We start from the raw sequence: 15,119 nt of genomic DNA, 5'->3' as shown, positions 1-15,119 counted from the left end.
ACAAAACTCTTGATTGAAATGCGTCCCTCTACGTACTAGTGGTATACAAAATAAATCACAACTTTTGATAACTTATTCATTAAAATGATATTTGTAATCATCTCTCCCACGAACACTTGTTTGCTTATTTATCAATTTATCAATCATCGTAGATCTGAACATTTGTTTGTTGTTGTAAAACTCTGTATAAAAATGTTACATCGCCGAAGGGCAAAAATTGTCATTGAATGTTAATCTCGATCATTTTATAAAAGTTTCATTACATTTAACGGTCGATGACTTTGAACCTCAAGGGAGTGCCAACGCTGTTGATGAATTTGCTGTGTATTTTCAAAGGTCCGTAATTCCATTGTAAATTGAACCGCTTGATAAGCTATAAACTCGGGGTTAATAAGTGATCATTGATTCGCTAATTTAGAGCACGTACGAATGTTAACTCATACCTTGGCGATGAGCACCTCCATCTCGGCTTCGGCGAAACGGCGACCGATGCAAGTTCGCGGCCCGAATCCGAAGGGCATGTAGGCGAACGGATGGGCGTCTTTGCCGGGCCTCACGGTGTCCTCGCAGCCCTTTAGCCAACGCTCGGGTATGAACTCGTTCGGTCGAGGGAAGTGTTTCTCGTCCATGCTCAGAATACTGTGGCAGGCTATCACGTCCATCTGCAAACGAGCAAACAAAGCAGTTCAGCGGCTGCGCGTACGCGCGTGACCCGTTTTTTAATCGTCAAACTCGCTCCCTCGCTCGCTCACTCGTCGTCCTAGTCATCGGCTTGCTTGTCTACTAACGGAACTACTATACTAGTTATAATTGAAAAATGTTTTTTTCTCTGCCATCGGCGCGCGAGCATCGAGTGATGGACCGAAAGAATTTAATTGCTATCCGTTCACTTGTCATTTGCGCGCATATCACTCATTGCATCGGCGACGAGTCGTATCGAGTTAGTTTCATCATGGACTCTGCGCGCCTTTATCGATTGTTCCACAAGTTTTCGAAGAATCGCCGCACGATTAATCAGCCAATTGGGCCCCAGTGGCCCAGCAGATTTTAAATAATATATTTCCCAGTAAAATTCCGAGCGAGCTGCGTATTATATAGGTGACTAGGAAAAATTATGTTACGACGATACGCCAGCGAGCGAGCGCATATACATATAATGCGAAGATAATTCGCGCGAGGAGTACAAGTTCAAAATTACCCCCTTAGGAATATTGTAACCAGCCAGAATGACGTCTTTATTCATAGTCCTGAGATTCCCCAGGGCAATCGGAGATAATCTGAGAGTTTCCTTAATGCAGGCCTTCAAGTATGGAATCTCGTTGAGCGTGTTGGCGGTGAACGGCGAATCGGCGCTAGGCAGCGCAGCGTCCACCTCGGCCCTCAGCTTTTCCTGTACCCTCGGATGCGTGGCTATCTGGTAGAGCGTCTTTCCAGCCGAGTTCGCAGTCTGCAAAAGCGAAAGAGAAACAATGCCACATTAAACGCCGCTAGCTGGCACACAGGCCGCAGTCGATGCGTCGGGCCTTTTTTTTCAATTTTTTTATTCTCCTCCGACTTGCGCGCGTTGCGACGACGCGCGTACGATTCGATGCCCATTAAGATGCAAAGATACGATTGTTCGTTGCGGTATCGATTGAAAATTAAGCGCCACGCGGATGTATGTAAGTGTGTATATATGTGGCGTACCGTGTCAACTCCGGCAATAAGCATATCTTGTGCCATTGCTCGGGCCGTTTTCTCGCCAAATTTGCACAATCTCTCGAGCATGCTTTGCTCGTTGCTCTCCGTTGGGCCTTGCTGCTTTATACGCTCCATCGCGGCTGCGATGTGCTTATTTCCGGTCCTGCAATTAAGCGACACGAAATTACATCGGGACGAACGCCCTCACTTTTATCTCCTGCGATTCGCAAATATACGCACTTGACTAGTGTATCCATCGCTGTGAAAAATCGCTTCAATTTCCGTGTGTTGTAGTACTTCCAAAGATTCGGCAGCAGTTCCAGCTGGTACATCAGCTCGAACATCTCGTGAACGGCGTTGATCATGCGCTGAGCCTCCGAGTCCTGGGGTAGATTGTCGGCCAAACATCCCAGTCGATGATCCAGGGCTATCAAGCAAATAGCTGTGGACGACAAGACAAAATTGACCAATCGTTATGTGTACTGTTGTACGAGAAACGTGTGTAATTTCACGAGCTTACATTCCAAGGACCACTTGTTAAGCTCGTTATTGAAACTCGCCGGCAGCTCCAAGTTGTGCGGGTCTCGAATTCGAACCATTCTGTCCAATAATTCATTGGTCACCGAGTCGATTTGAGTGAGATGATGGCGCACAGTTCGTGGCTGCATCATGGGTTGATTGACGCGAGTTCGGAAGTCGTGCCATTCTTGCCCCTGACTTTATTGAGAACAAAAAAATGAAAAAAATAAAAGATTTCGCATTTAATAATAACCATTGTAAGTTCACAATTGCTCTTTGTCATTTGCATTATGCACTAGCATATACATCGTTTAGAATGCTGACAAAATTTAAGCTGCAATCCCTGCCGCACAATGGAACAGAGGGAGAAGAAAAAAGGAAGATCTAGAAATAGCAGCGAAGCCATGCAAAAAGCTTTACGGAAATGCAAATAAATCCGGATAGCGAACGGTTGTGGGCGCCTTGTCGTCGTTGTTCTTTCTTTTCTTTTTTGTTATGTGTGATTCTTTTATCTTTTTACCGCTGTATCGTGCACGAAACTCTGCGGTGTACGTCCATTAGAAAACAATGAAAGAAAAAAATCAAAAAAAAGACTCGATAAAAGAATACAAATAGTCGATGTGAACAATCGATATAAATTCTAAAATTTTACAATTACGAGCTTATCTCTAAAAATTATTTTTCAGTAAAACGTGCATTTACGTACCTAACACTCAGGCCATGGTCGCGTATGTCATTATTTTGTTCGGAGTAATAGCGCAAACACTCGATAGATACGCGAGAAGGCCAAGCACCTTCGAGTCTATACATCTTTTCGCACAGATCAACGTCGAAAAGAAAAATAACTGGTCGGCGATTGGGAATACCTTCGAGTCGTACCAATGGACCAAACTCATCGCGAAAAGCGAGCAAAGACTCATCCATCGCCATATCTCCATATTTACCTTTAAAAATTTTTTTTCTCTTTTTAAAAGGATCTAGCATTAAAAACTTATTAGAAACGTACCAATTTTTGGTAAGAATCGAAGTAAGTTCCCAACGATGGGATATGCTCTTGGGCCTGGTATTTCTTTATAGGATTTAGCCTCGATATCCACAGTGCTGTTTTTGGCGTTGGAAATGCAGGCAGCGGTACTTTCATTCAAAAAAGGAACTGTCAAATTTACAGGAGAGTTTCTGAATATCCGTATCGTTGGCTTTATCTGATTCATCATTGTTTTGGTTGAAATTTATCTAACGAAAAATGTGATTGATAGATTTCTGCAATTCCGAAAATAATTATTCATATGCAATAATGATTGATAATGAAATTTTATATGTGATAAATTATCAAGGTTAATTTGATAATGTGCAGATATTAATAATTTTAACACCCCAATAAGATGATCTATTTAACGTTTTATTTACATCATTCATAACAAAATAACTCACTGATGACCGTGAAGTACTTCACAAATTTTTATCCTAAGAAGCTTGTAGTAAAAATATAGTTACGTTTACCTTATCTATTGAAGTATTATTGTATCTTTAGAAATAATTACTATATAACCATAGTTTGATTTTGCAAAATTTTTCCCAGTAAACATGAACAACTTTTCTGTATCTGTTTATCATTTTATCATAACCATTTTATCACTTTATTAAAGTACTAGTACTTAAACTATAATACTGATTGAAAACTTTATATGCGCACAAAGTTTTTCACTTTGCATCTTTAAAATTTTCACAAAAACTATTGAAGCACGCGCACAAAATATTACGTTCAAATCTACAACTGGTTAGAATGTTTCTGCTCTGCACATGCAAGCATTAACATCGCACCGCGATTGAATGAAATCATGTTTAAAGCAGCTTGTTGAAAGTTTCAAGCGTAGTAATAGTGACTTCCCGCAGCCTTGATTAACTCGTCATACGCGTTGCGACGCGTTGAAAAATTTGCAAGCTATTTATACCGGTTCTTGCCGACTTGAATCTCGTAACATTGACCATGAATCTCTTACCTTGAATCGCGCAAGATTCGTTTAATATTATTTTCACTCGTTCAAATATGGATTATTAGATTTTCTCGTATTTTCTGCAATACATTATTGCTTCGTAATTCGTGCAAATATAGATTGCGAAGTTATTACTTTGAATAATAACACGCAACTGGTTCCAATCAATACCAGTACGGTATCAACAAATTGTTTATCTGATTATTTTTATCAAATTAATACTAATTAACAAATTTGAAGCAAAATCACGGATAAACATTGTAATTATAAATTCCGATATTATACATATACATCAATGTTAATAATTATTATTGATATTAAAGTTATGACTAATACAATGCACGGGTTTCACAGTGAAAATTACTTTTTTTAATGAACTTAAATTCTAATAAAAAGTAATACAATCAAAAAGCTTCGGTGCTGATATTCTAGTGAAAGAATTATTGATTGGAAATATATCTAATGTATGAAAATATTTTTTTGAGAATGAATCATCTGTTTATAGATATATCTGAATCAATCATTTTTCAATGATTATTGAAAGAGAACCTAGATTGGTTAAAATCAATTAAATTAAAAGAACGGAGTTTTTTTAATAATGTTATCAATTAAAAAATATAATTTCCAATATCCTATACAAAAAATTACTTAATTATATTTAATAAATACTTCGCTTATGCTTTGTCAGTATCTCATCCAGATTTATTTTGAGGAAATGAATAAAAAGCAGTAACAAAGGCAAATATATCTTCCGATAAATCATGCAACATTTATATTGCACCCTCGAGTCTTTTGGTAGACATTTTTTTATTTCATTCATCATCTCTACCTCATAAGTGCATGATATTTTCTCTGCTAAACCCCGTTTTTTCTTTCTAGTCGATAAAAACAATTTACAACTCTTTATGCGTTGTTAAAGTGGGTGTAAGCGCAGAAATCGCTTTAAAATTACATTCTTCGAGGTACGAAATATGGGGCGCGCGGTTAAGGTCTTTCCCAAGTGATAAAGCACACGGTCTAGTATATAACGCCAAGCAGTTTCGCACTCGCGAGCTCTTTTATGAATCTATAAAATTTCTGTTTGGCTTTTAAAATCTTGATTAAAGGAAACAATCAATGACGTCGCAATGACTGTATTTCCCTGGGAATTACAGACGTTTCTATATACAATCGAAAATTAAATTTTTAACAACTCTTTCGTAATAACAACATGGTTCATATACACGATGATGCTGAAAAGAGAACTCGAATAAGTCTTCAAAATTATTATTAGGTACTTTTACTTTGGGTGGTTGGTAGTTTTAGATTAGTTTGTCCATTGGAGTAAATGTAAGTATGTGTTTTTAACACATTTCGGGTGCATTCCACATACGTTCACTTTGCTCGATAGCATAAAGCATAAGGTTGGCTTGCAAGTTTAATGCTGAAAAGGTGAATGTAAAAGATTAATTCAATCAATTCAGCGTATTAAAATGAACCATCCCAAATTGAATTGCTTCCCGTCGGGGAAAACAAATATGACGCGTTTGAGCCGAGCAATGCACACAGAAAACTACCGCACGTACAGAGACTTTCCTCTGTCCGCATAATTTTGTGGCTCTTGAATTCCAGAATTTCGTTGCCATAAATAATGAATATGCATGCATGTAAATACAATTCTAACAACGCCCATCCAAATTCCTCTTAAAAACATGTAGATTTTTACGATGGAAAAAAAAAATTTTGTTGGTGAGAAAAACTGAGCACAAGCATTGTCCGATGACCGACTATGGGCGTACATAGATATGGCGCAAGCCGCGTACGTATTCGAGTGTACGCAGCCTTGAAGTGAAAAAGAAACAAAAAAAATGAAATAAAAAAAATTGTGATCGAGGGCAAGAAGGAGGAGCGAGCTTGAATATTATATAATGCAAGCGGCAAGAACGAAGGGAGCAGTACAAAGTACACCTTTATCCGTGACTACCAGAGAGGGTGAATCCAGTAAAACTCGGCGACGTGCATGTGCCAAGTGAAAATATAAAGCGTCGCATGGCCTCTTATACAGTTCAACTTAATGTGCCTGAGACAGTCTCCTTTTCCTTCAGGGCGAAAATTACTATCGTTAAAAGTATTTGCTCTATTAATTGGGTTCATTTGCTTTTTCGTTTGCTGCATGTAGCTTGAGATTTGTCATCTTTACAGGCAACAAATCTGCTTGGAGTAAGCAATGCTTCACTATGCCCAAACAGAAGTTGAATCTGAACAATTTTTCAGCTCGAGTATTGGACTTTTTATTTGTACAACTTGGCTGCTGGCCTTTACTTTTTGAATACTCATAAGTTAAAAAGTGTGTCACCGCTGGCGAATGATACACTTTTTAAAATCACGCTTACGGCTTTTTTCTCGGTCGCGCATACATTTTTCCGCAAGCTCGAGCGAAGTAAAGCCGTATTCCTTCAGTACGCTCGTCGGCTGGCAGTGTAAGTATAACGTACATGTGCGTACATACATTTTATAGGAGCGCGCGAGACATAACGTCGTGGTGGCTTGCGCTTAATACTCAAGATATTTTGTGTGTTGCGAAAAAATCCCGCGGGCGTGCGTGAAATTCTTTCGAAAGTATAGAGCTAGGGCTAAGCGCGCTACCGAGCACGTGTGTGTACCTACGCGCTTGCACTCGCGAAAGCTCAAAGCGAATCGTGCGCCGCTGCTGTGCAGCCAGCTATTATTACACAAAAGTAGTATAACGTTGAAAAATGGACTTTATAAAGCCGCAGCGCTGGCGCGCCTGTGTGTGCGAGTCCTCTCGCTGGTTGTGTGTAGTTTTAAAAAAGGAGAATGCACACGCGTAAAAGTAGTAGATGTGCGAAAATACGTAAGCGTGTGTGTACAGCTATGACGATGCACGGAGGATAAAATTTCAAAAACCCAGTAAAATGCATCGCGACATCAGAGAGTGAGATAGAGAGGTGAAAAGAGGAACAAAAAACGGAAAGGATACAAGCTATATGCATGCGTAATTGCGAGAAAAATAGAGAGGGAAAGAAAGAGAGAAAAAGGAGAGAGTGAGATGATCCAAGAGGATAGGGCGGGCTGGACTCGTGGAGTTTAAAGCGGAACCACGAATGAATATAAATGTCACGGTGCTTTAGTTATGTCTCGCTCTCACACCCTCGTCCTGCACGACACCAAGCAGATTTTTATTCCGCGGCAAAAATGCGTACACTGGTCATTTATATATGAGCAGCATTTTTGCGAGTGCGCGTGTATACGAGCGCGTGCGTCTGTGTGAGTTGCTACTATATGAGCTTTCGCGTGCGCAGCTATTCCCGTAAATGGATAGTCATGACTGTGCAGGAAGCTGTGCAGCCTGTGACGATGCTTTAATCATGACGATGTGACGTGTCGCTGCTCCCGTTGTAATACCATTTCTACTTCTACCCCTCTTTTTTTTACATACACTCCCATTACGATTCTTTATAGAGTTTTGCTCTTCGACGCTTTTTCGAGAGTGCGTTTATTTGATTGTGATGCAGCTTTATCAATTCGGCGGCTTTTCCCATTTGTACCCACGACTGAGCTTGGACACGTGATAATAATCTTTTTTTTTCTTGCAAACAGCATGGGTGGATCATGGATTATAGAATAGATGGCGATATTGAAGTGAGTTTTCAACCTCAGGCGTTATTCATTCGAGTAAAATATTTTGATTATGTTAGACTTTGCGGCGAAGTAATATCTTTCGTTTTCTCATGCGCATTCTCATTTGATTTGATACATACCAAACGATATTTCCAATTCGCTTAGTTCAAAAATTGACACCAAATTTTTGGAAAAATAAAAAATGTTCAAACTTGTTTCCATTATTTACTATAGTTGTTCACTGGTTTACTGTACTAATTTCATAAATTTGAAATAATTATTAATGTACACATTTTACGTAGATATTTTAAAAAGTACTGTTATTTATTTTTAAAAGTAACAATTCAGTACTCATGAAATCTGCTTTTATAAAGGGTATCCTTAGCAAAAAAAGACTTTTACTTTACTTGTTTGTAAATGATCGAAAAATCGATGTTTCAAGTTTTTTTTTAACCACACCAATGTTAGCACTGAATGAAATTTGAATTGTAATATTTTACTATTTCGGTTGTGAAATCGAGCGATAAAGACCAAATTTGTGGTATTCTCAGCAAAACGTTATAGGCTTCGATATATACTCGGAATCTTTTGTTTAAGTCTAAAGACTGGGATGCTTTTAACTACACAAAGTAAAGCATGCTAAAAGCTATAACAAATTGTTACGATGTAATGACCCATTACGCCACAGAGTATACGACTACGCGGATAATTTCTTACCCATTTGGCCGTTAGATAAAAGTTTTCTCTTCGGATTGAATGAGCTCTTATGTGTTTCGGCAGGGAGATAATGCATTTCTGACGTTGCTCTACGTACGGTACTTTTGGTGTCGTAAGAATCGAACTCTTTAGCTCGTCATAATTACCTAGAGTCAAGTATAACATTTATCTGAAACATTTTTTTTGGAAATACACTTTTCACGGCGTAAGGTAGACGATCTAAAAGCAAAAATGTCGAAAAATGTCGATCGGCAGTTGACAAAATCCGAAATTTCAAACTGCCAAAACAAATAAAATGCAAGAGTAGTATGAATGAGCGAGAGGCTCGAGCGGGAAGAGCGGTTAGTAGCCCATGAATCCTAAAAAAGCTAAAACTGCCAAGACTTCTCTTGCTATTCGTCGGGTGTTCAGCGACGCAAACGGTGTACAAGCACGCGAGACTTGCCTAAATATTACATCCATAGCTATACGTGTATGTCTATTGGTGTGTATGTTCGACGTACATATGTATAAAGAGAGAGAAAGAGAGAGAAAGAGAAAGAGAGAAAAAGGTAGCTTATAGGGAGTGCAGTGATGCGGTGAAAGCTCGTGCGCCTGTTCTCTCACTCCCTTGGAACGTCGCCAAAAGTGACTCAACTGCAGCAGTAGCAGCGGCAGCAGTAGCAGCAGCAGCAGCAGCAGCAGTGAGAGGAAAGAACTTTTTGGCGTGTAATAGGCGATACCGATCGATGCGCGTTCTCTCTTTCCCTCTCGCTCTCTTCTCTCTCTCTCTCTCTCTCTCCTTTGCCACCGGCAGTCAATCAATGCGCCATTTCGTCGGACTTGCTTCTATTTATCTTTTTGTTATACCTTCAAGTCTTTAGCAGGATCGAACAAACGCGGCACGCGAAAAACAGAGGCTAGATCCTGCGCTAGTGCAGTGGATTTTGCTATAAAGAGGCCCAGACATTATGAGATGCACATTTTTCGTTAAAGTTTGCTTTTACTTTGATAGTTCGTATTGATCGAATATTTTTTGGCTCTCAATTAATGCAAAATTTTCTCGATCAGATTGAAAAAGCTCAAATCATATCATCTCGATGCTTCAGATTATGAAAAATTGGTTCAATTTTCGCTAAGATTTTCATAAGCGATTTTAAGATGGGAGAGAGAGAGAGACGTATTCATAAAGATCTATTTGGAGAGAAAAATCGATCCGAAGAAAATTACAGAAATGGCAAATTGAAAATATCGTTAGAGGAGCGCCGGGAAATAAGGTCATCGACACTTTTATACCGTGAAACCCCTTCTGCAGTGCGTGTCCCTGTGTCTATATGCGTTCGGAGAGTTGGCAATAGATGCGACTGCTATTACACCGGAAAATCCAATTTGCGAGTTTCCATTACGATCGAGAATTTCGCGTCTAATCCCCCGGCCATAGTTGATCCTCTGATAAGTATAAGCGTTATATTCCAGGGCGCATCTTTCTCCGGGCCCCGAGATTCGATGAATAATACACCTTGACAAGCTTGAATGACGGGGGGGATATTTAGCGACTAATGCACGCCAAGCCGAGCTTTGACTGAGCAACTGCTTCATGTGTACGTGTTTATCGTCGGATAAAATATGAAAGCAAAGTGCGCGCGGCAGGCTTTGGAGGACTATGCGCGCTGCGTGACTCTGCATCAGGGATAAACACATCCAGAGCTTGCGCTCGTGGCTGCAAGCTCGCATCCCCGACGAACAATCTGTTTATGTATTACGAAGAAAATATTTTCAGTTTAATTCATCTTTCGAAGGGTGCCATGGGTCTGCGATCGCATCTCGCGCCGATTTAAATTAAAAAAATACGCTGTGCACTGCGTGGAGTAAAATTATCTTGCAATTATTTTACTCGTTCGGGCGCGTATAATCTCAAAGCGCGAGAAAAGTATGTCAGAGACGCCGAGGAAGCTTGACGGGGATCAGCCAATGATTGTACAGCGACGACTCGTTCGCAAAAAATGCGACATAATCAGGGACTTTGACTGCTGTGGTTACTACTAGTGCAGCCGTGTGTGTAGTTGTACTTAGAACTGTATCCCCGCACACAAACTTACACACACACGTACACACATTAGAATCGAGAGCATTATACACTCTTGAAACTCGCACTGAGAAAAATTGAGGTCAAGTTGTCTGGGCCAAGGGGTTATATACGTAGAGAGAAGGCAAAGTTAAAAAAAAGCCTGTCGGCTGCTCTTCATGTGGTATTTTCTCGCGTTTTACGTCTCGTGCGCGACGACAAGTGGTCTCTTGCGCACGTGTATAAGTTATATACGTACGTATAGGTGAAACTTGCTAGTACACGCTCGTACGTACATACATGTCTCTTTCGTGCCTTACATATTTAATACGCGAACGCACATGTACGTAAGTTTGAAAGTCGTGTGTGCGCGCTGCAAACGTGCGACACAATTAAGTTCTTGCTGCACACGAGATATACTAATCGGGCGTCGTTTGACTACGAGTCGTCGCTACTTTCTTTGAATTAAAAATCGTCAAAGAGACAATTAGAAGTAGACATAATCGAGCAATTGATTTCAGCCCAGACTATCAGTCGTCGAGCTTTTCCCGGCTAATATCTCTTTATCGCGACGCATCCAAAGGGCATTTATACTCGGTGAATTGAGCCGTCTTATTTGTCGTATCAAACCTCTCACTATCAATTAAACTGGGTATGAGCCGATTCACGTCCACGCGCAAAACAACTTGTTTCCATTGTCGTTGCGTGTACGCGCAGCTTTTATGCTAATGAAAATTTTCCGCTACGCTGCCGAATGGGGGGGAGAGCCCAGTGTACATATAACACAGATCGCAGGGTCTATTCAATGCAAATTATTCCATCCTCGGGAACGCGTGTTACGACGTGTAACTTGGCAAAAACTTACTTTTGCTTTCGCCAATATATGTCGAGCGACGTGCACATAGTTTCTCCGATTTCGGGCGTTGATTGTTCGCTAGCTCGTGGGATCTTATTGACAAGCGCTCGAACACGTCGCAGAGCGAAGCCGTCTATTGAATCATATTATCGACTCGAACTAGAAGGCAAGTTCAGATATACCCAGCATCGGGCCAACCTTCGAGACTTGCGCAATTGCCGACGAAATTGACTGTCGGAACGGCGAAGTGCGCCCTTCGCAGTTACACGTATACACATGTACGTGTGTGTGTCTCTTTGCGCGCCGCATCTTGCAGTTGTGTGCATTCAAGCAGGAAAAGCGTCGCTTTGTCTACATGTTACTTGACCCTTTTATCTTTCTTTATTGGAGAACTTGCGAGACGTTTACAGGCGTTGTTATTTATTGCGAAACCAATTCTTTTGCGCGTATCCAACCTAGTCCACTGTATATACGAATATGGCCATATCGCAGAAGCACGCATCACGCTCGAAATCCTTGTTTTAATTGCGACACATAGAAGCAACTCGACTGAGCCTCGCTTTGTTGGATTCGTTACTGCTACTTGCTGTGCTGTCCGTATCCTCGACAGACCGACGACTTCGTGAACAGGAAAGATCTGTTAATATTTTCGCAGAATAATGAGGAAAAAATCACTTTCGAAGGAAGTCAGTTGTAGTACATGTTTTGCAAGGCCAACTTTAGACTTTCGGCAATTGCTTGGCATGCCCTGTCAAATTCAATCCTATTTTATTTCTTCATTTTGAAGTAGCAATGATTCAATGAATTAATAAATCATCGTAAATTTGAAAGAAAATTTTCATGTCAAGTGAGACGATTTTCTTATTAAAAAATTCTTCTTTTAATCACACTAACGAACAAGTGACACAAAAAATTGATTAATCCTAGCACATGGCTTATGCTTCCATTATGAGCACCAACACTTCTCCCGTCTAATATCATAAATTTCATCTTATTTTTCTAAATCAACGAGTCAACGCATGCTCGGCAGAGGCCCATTTTCCCAGAGTGGTGTCAGAAAAAGGGGTAATATACGCGAGAGCATAAAGTCTCGCTCGCTCTTAGTTTGTGTGTGTGCTTGCCTGGCGCGCGTATGTATGTATGTATATACGTGCTGCGGGGGTGAGGGGTGCCAGCCATAAACGGTAAATTTTGTACGCCGTGGCTGCTCTCTGTTGCTGTTAAAACTGAATTCGCACTAGCACCACCAGCCGAGACGATAATAAATTCGACGCGGCAACCCCCTTCAAACGCCGTTTTTCCTAAAGGAAACGACTACGTCAGATGGAGAGGAGAAAAAGGACCAAATGCTGCCGATTGATTTGACAGCGTGATTTATGACATTCCTAAGAGTACTCTGCCGCCGCCGCCATGTACGTCTCGAAAGTAAGAGAGAGAAAGACATATTCTACAATTTGTTCGCCTGTTTTCTTCGGCGGGCGTTATTTTTTAGTGTCGATTCGTTGCGACACTGCTTTATCCACTATGAACTAAAAACAGTCCAAGTGACTGACTGCAAATGTAGACTGCAATTTCATGATATTTTCGGAAACGTATCAGCTATCGTTTGTCAAAATGTATAAACTCAATGAAAATTTCAAAATTGAACCGGATTAGGAATCAAATCGGTTCTAATGTACTTATCTGATCTAAAACAAGAAAATAATTTGTGCCAAATGAAGGTTTCATGCCGTTATATCTTATTTTAACTTATTGAGTATAATATAAAAATAACAATGAAATTAAAATTTTATATACGTATCATTTTATTTTAAAAGTACATATTTGTGGATTTCCCAACATAAAGGCTTGAAAATCTTTGAATTTTATTGATTCTACAAATTAAATCTCCTTGTTCACTAAAACCTTTTATTTGGAAAAATTTTATATCAAATAATTGTTCACTTTTTTTCATGGTTCAATATCTAATAAGATATCCTAGTTCTTTCACAGCATATTTGATGTGGTTGTCAATTTCCGAATTTCTTAGTAGACAATTAAATAATATATCGTCAAAATAGTAAATGTAACTTTGTCTAGATCTCCTCCTAGATTAAGTTTCTTATAAGATAAAAAGTAAGTCAGATACCTATGAAGACACTGCATAGTATTAATGAATAATTTTATTAAACTACTCTACACTGGATTTCAGCATTAGCATATCTATTACAATCGATTCGTTGCAAAAATAGAAAATCGATGGTTACCGTACATAATTGAGTGATTACTCTCGTACTATTAGGCAGAAATACACATTGATGCACATTATGAAAGGTAAAATTAAAATAAGCATGCGTTGCAAATTGGGTACTGCGCAGCTTGTACCGCTGATAACATAATAAACAACCAAGTTTATTTTCAGAAATGCTTTTGCTTCGTTTGAGCCTGGCAGCTTGGTCAGTCTCGCCTATATGTGTACATATACAGCCATGTACTGAGCTCGCTTTCAGAGTTACAAACTTCCAGCTCTGCGCTTTAGGCTTTTACGTATAAAACATACACACGTACCGAAGTAAACCACCTGGTATTCAAAGGATTTTCCATGCGCGCTAGCGTATAGGTAGAGAATATAAGTGCGTGTGTGCTTATGGGCGAGTGCAATACAGGCCTAGCGCGCTTGAAAGCATTTTTCGTTAAAAAATGTACGACTCGTCTCGTATATATTTAGCGTTTTATGTATATTTAAAAAAGTGATTTTTCATAAACGCATGGAAAACTCTTCGCACACAGCAAGCGCGGTTGTGGTTTGCCGACGATGTGTACGCGAATACACAGGGGCTAGAAAGATTCATTGAAGGAAATTGTATGATGCGCAGCGCATATGTATGAGCACCGAGTCAAGTAGGTAGATCGCTGAAACTCCCATACGTATAGGCCGTCGAAAGCGAGAAAGAGCTCGCGTGTGACTCGCACCGTACCCCCGCCACTCTAGTGGTTTCTGGTGAAACTTTTAATCGTTCATTTTGACCGGGATAAAGCTTCGGCAAATTGAAAAGTAAACTGCAAGGATTGCACTCTCCCTTGGCCTCTCTTTGGCCGATGTTTTAGCAGGCCTCGTGCTGCACATATAGGCCTGCATGTGTGCCGTTGCAGCGCGGCATTGCGCAGCGGCGCGAGCTGGGGGTGAGTTAAAAAGTGATGCGTCAACATTAGTTGCCTATCCGAGGGATCGTCAGGCGCCGAGTGCGTGTTTTTTACGTATCGAGGATGATGCTTTTACGAGGGCTGCATTTCGTGTACCATTACAGCTCGCAGTCAGCGCCGACACTACACGAGCGTTTCGAGCTCATATGCCAAAGCCGCTGTCCAATAGTTTAGCGGAGCGCACGTTTGATCGAGTTTGATTTTTATTTGCCGGTGAAAAAATTCTCGCTTTTTTGCTCGCACAAGTGCCCCCTGCTCCCGCACAGTCCACACTACCGAGCCGTTTCGATCCTCTGCGAACGAGACCCACGCCGGATTATCCGCTTTTTTACCCTCAGTTTTTTTTTTTTTTTTTTTTTTTTTTTCAGAAAANGGTTTTTTTTTTTTTTTTTTTTTTATTTTCAGCTGTGCAAAATTTAATTTTTGCGGCAAAGTTGTTTTTTTACGATTGTGGACTAGAGAGAGTTTACTTAAACTCATTAGACTCGACGTCTGTATGCGCATA

At 40.2% G+C, this 15,119-nt stretch overlaps 1 protein-coding gene across 2 annotated transcripts; it reads right to left on the bottom strand.

Annotated features, from left to right (window-relative positions):
• Positions 1–85: 85 nt before the first annotated feature.
• LOC106648230 (cytochrome P450 CYP12A2-like) lies at positions 86–4,011 on the bottom strand. 2 transcript variants are annotated; one of them, XM_014364951.2, is made up of 9 exons: positions 3,700–4,011; positions 3,206–3,459; positions 2,906–3,143; positions 2,201–2,397; positions 1,921–2,122; positions 1,687–1,843; positions 1,199–1,447; positions 444–662; positions 86–373 (listed from the first exon to the last, which is right to left on the bottom strand). In XM_014364951.2, exons 2-9 carry the CDS (start codon positions 3,411–3,413, stop codon positions 266–268), a joined length of 1,578 nt encoding a protein of 525 aa, XP_014220437.1. In that variant the 5' UTR covers positions 3,414–3,459; positions 3,700–4,011; the 3' UTR covers positions 86–265. The 2 variants fall into 2 exon arrangements, with proteins under 2 accessions (XP_014220437.1, XP_014220438.1); XM_014364952.2 differs by having other exon boundaries at positions 3,206–3,432.
• Between the last annotated feature and the right edge of the window lie 11,108 nt (positions 4,012–15,119).

This window comes from Trichogramma pretiosum, unplaced genomic scaffold (assembly GCF_000599845.2).
Source record: "Trichogramma pretiosum strain Unisexual culture from Peru unplaced genomic scaffold, Tpre_2.0 scaffold24, whole genome shotgun sequence".
In the NCBI taxonomy this organism is placed as follows: Eukaryota; Metazoa; Arthropoda; class Insecta; order Hymenoptera; family Trichogrammatidae; genus Trichogramma; species Trichogramma pretiosum.
Note: the sequence above shows the minus strand (reverse complement) of the source record. Positions and strands in the feature narration are given on the sequence as shown.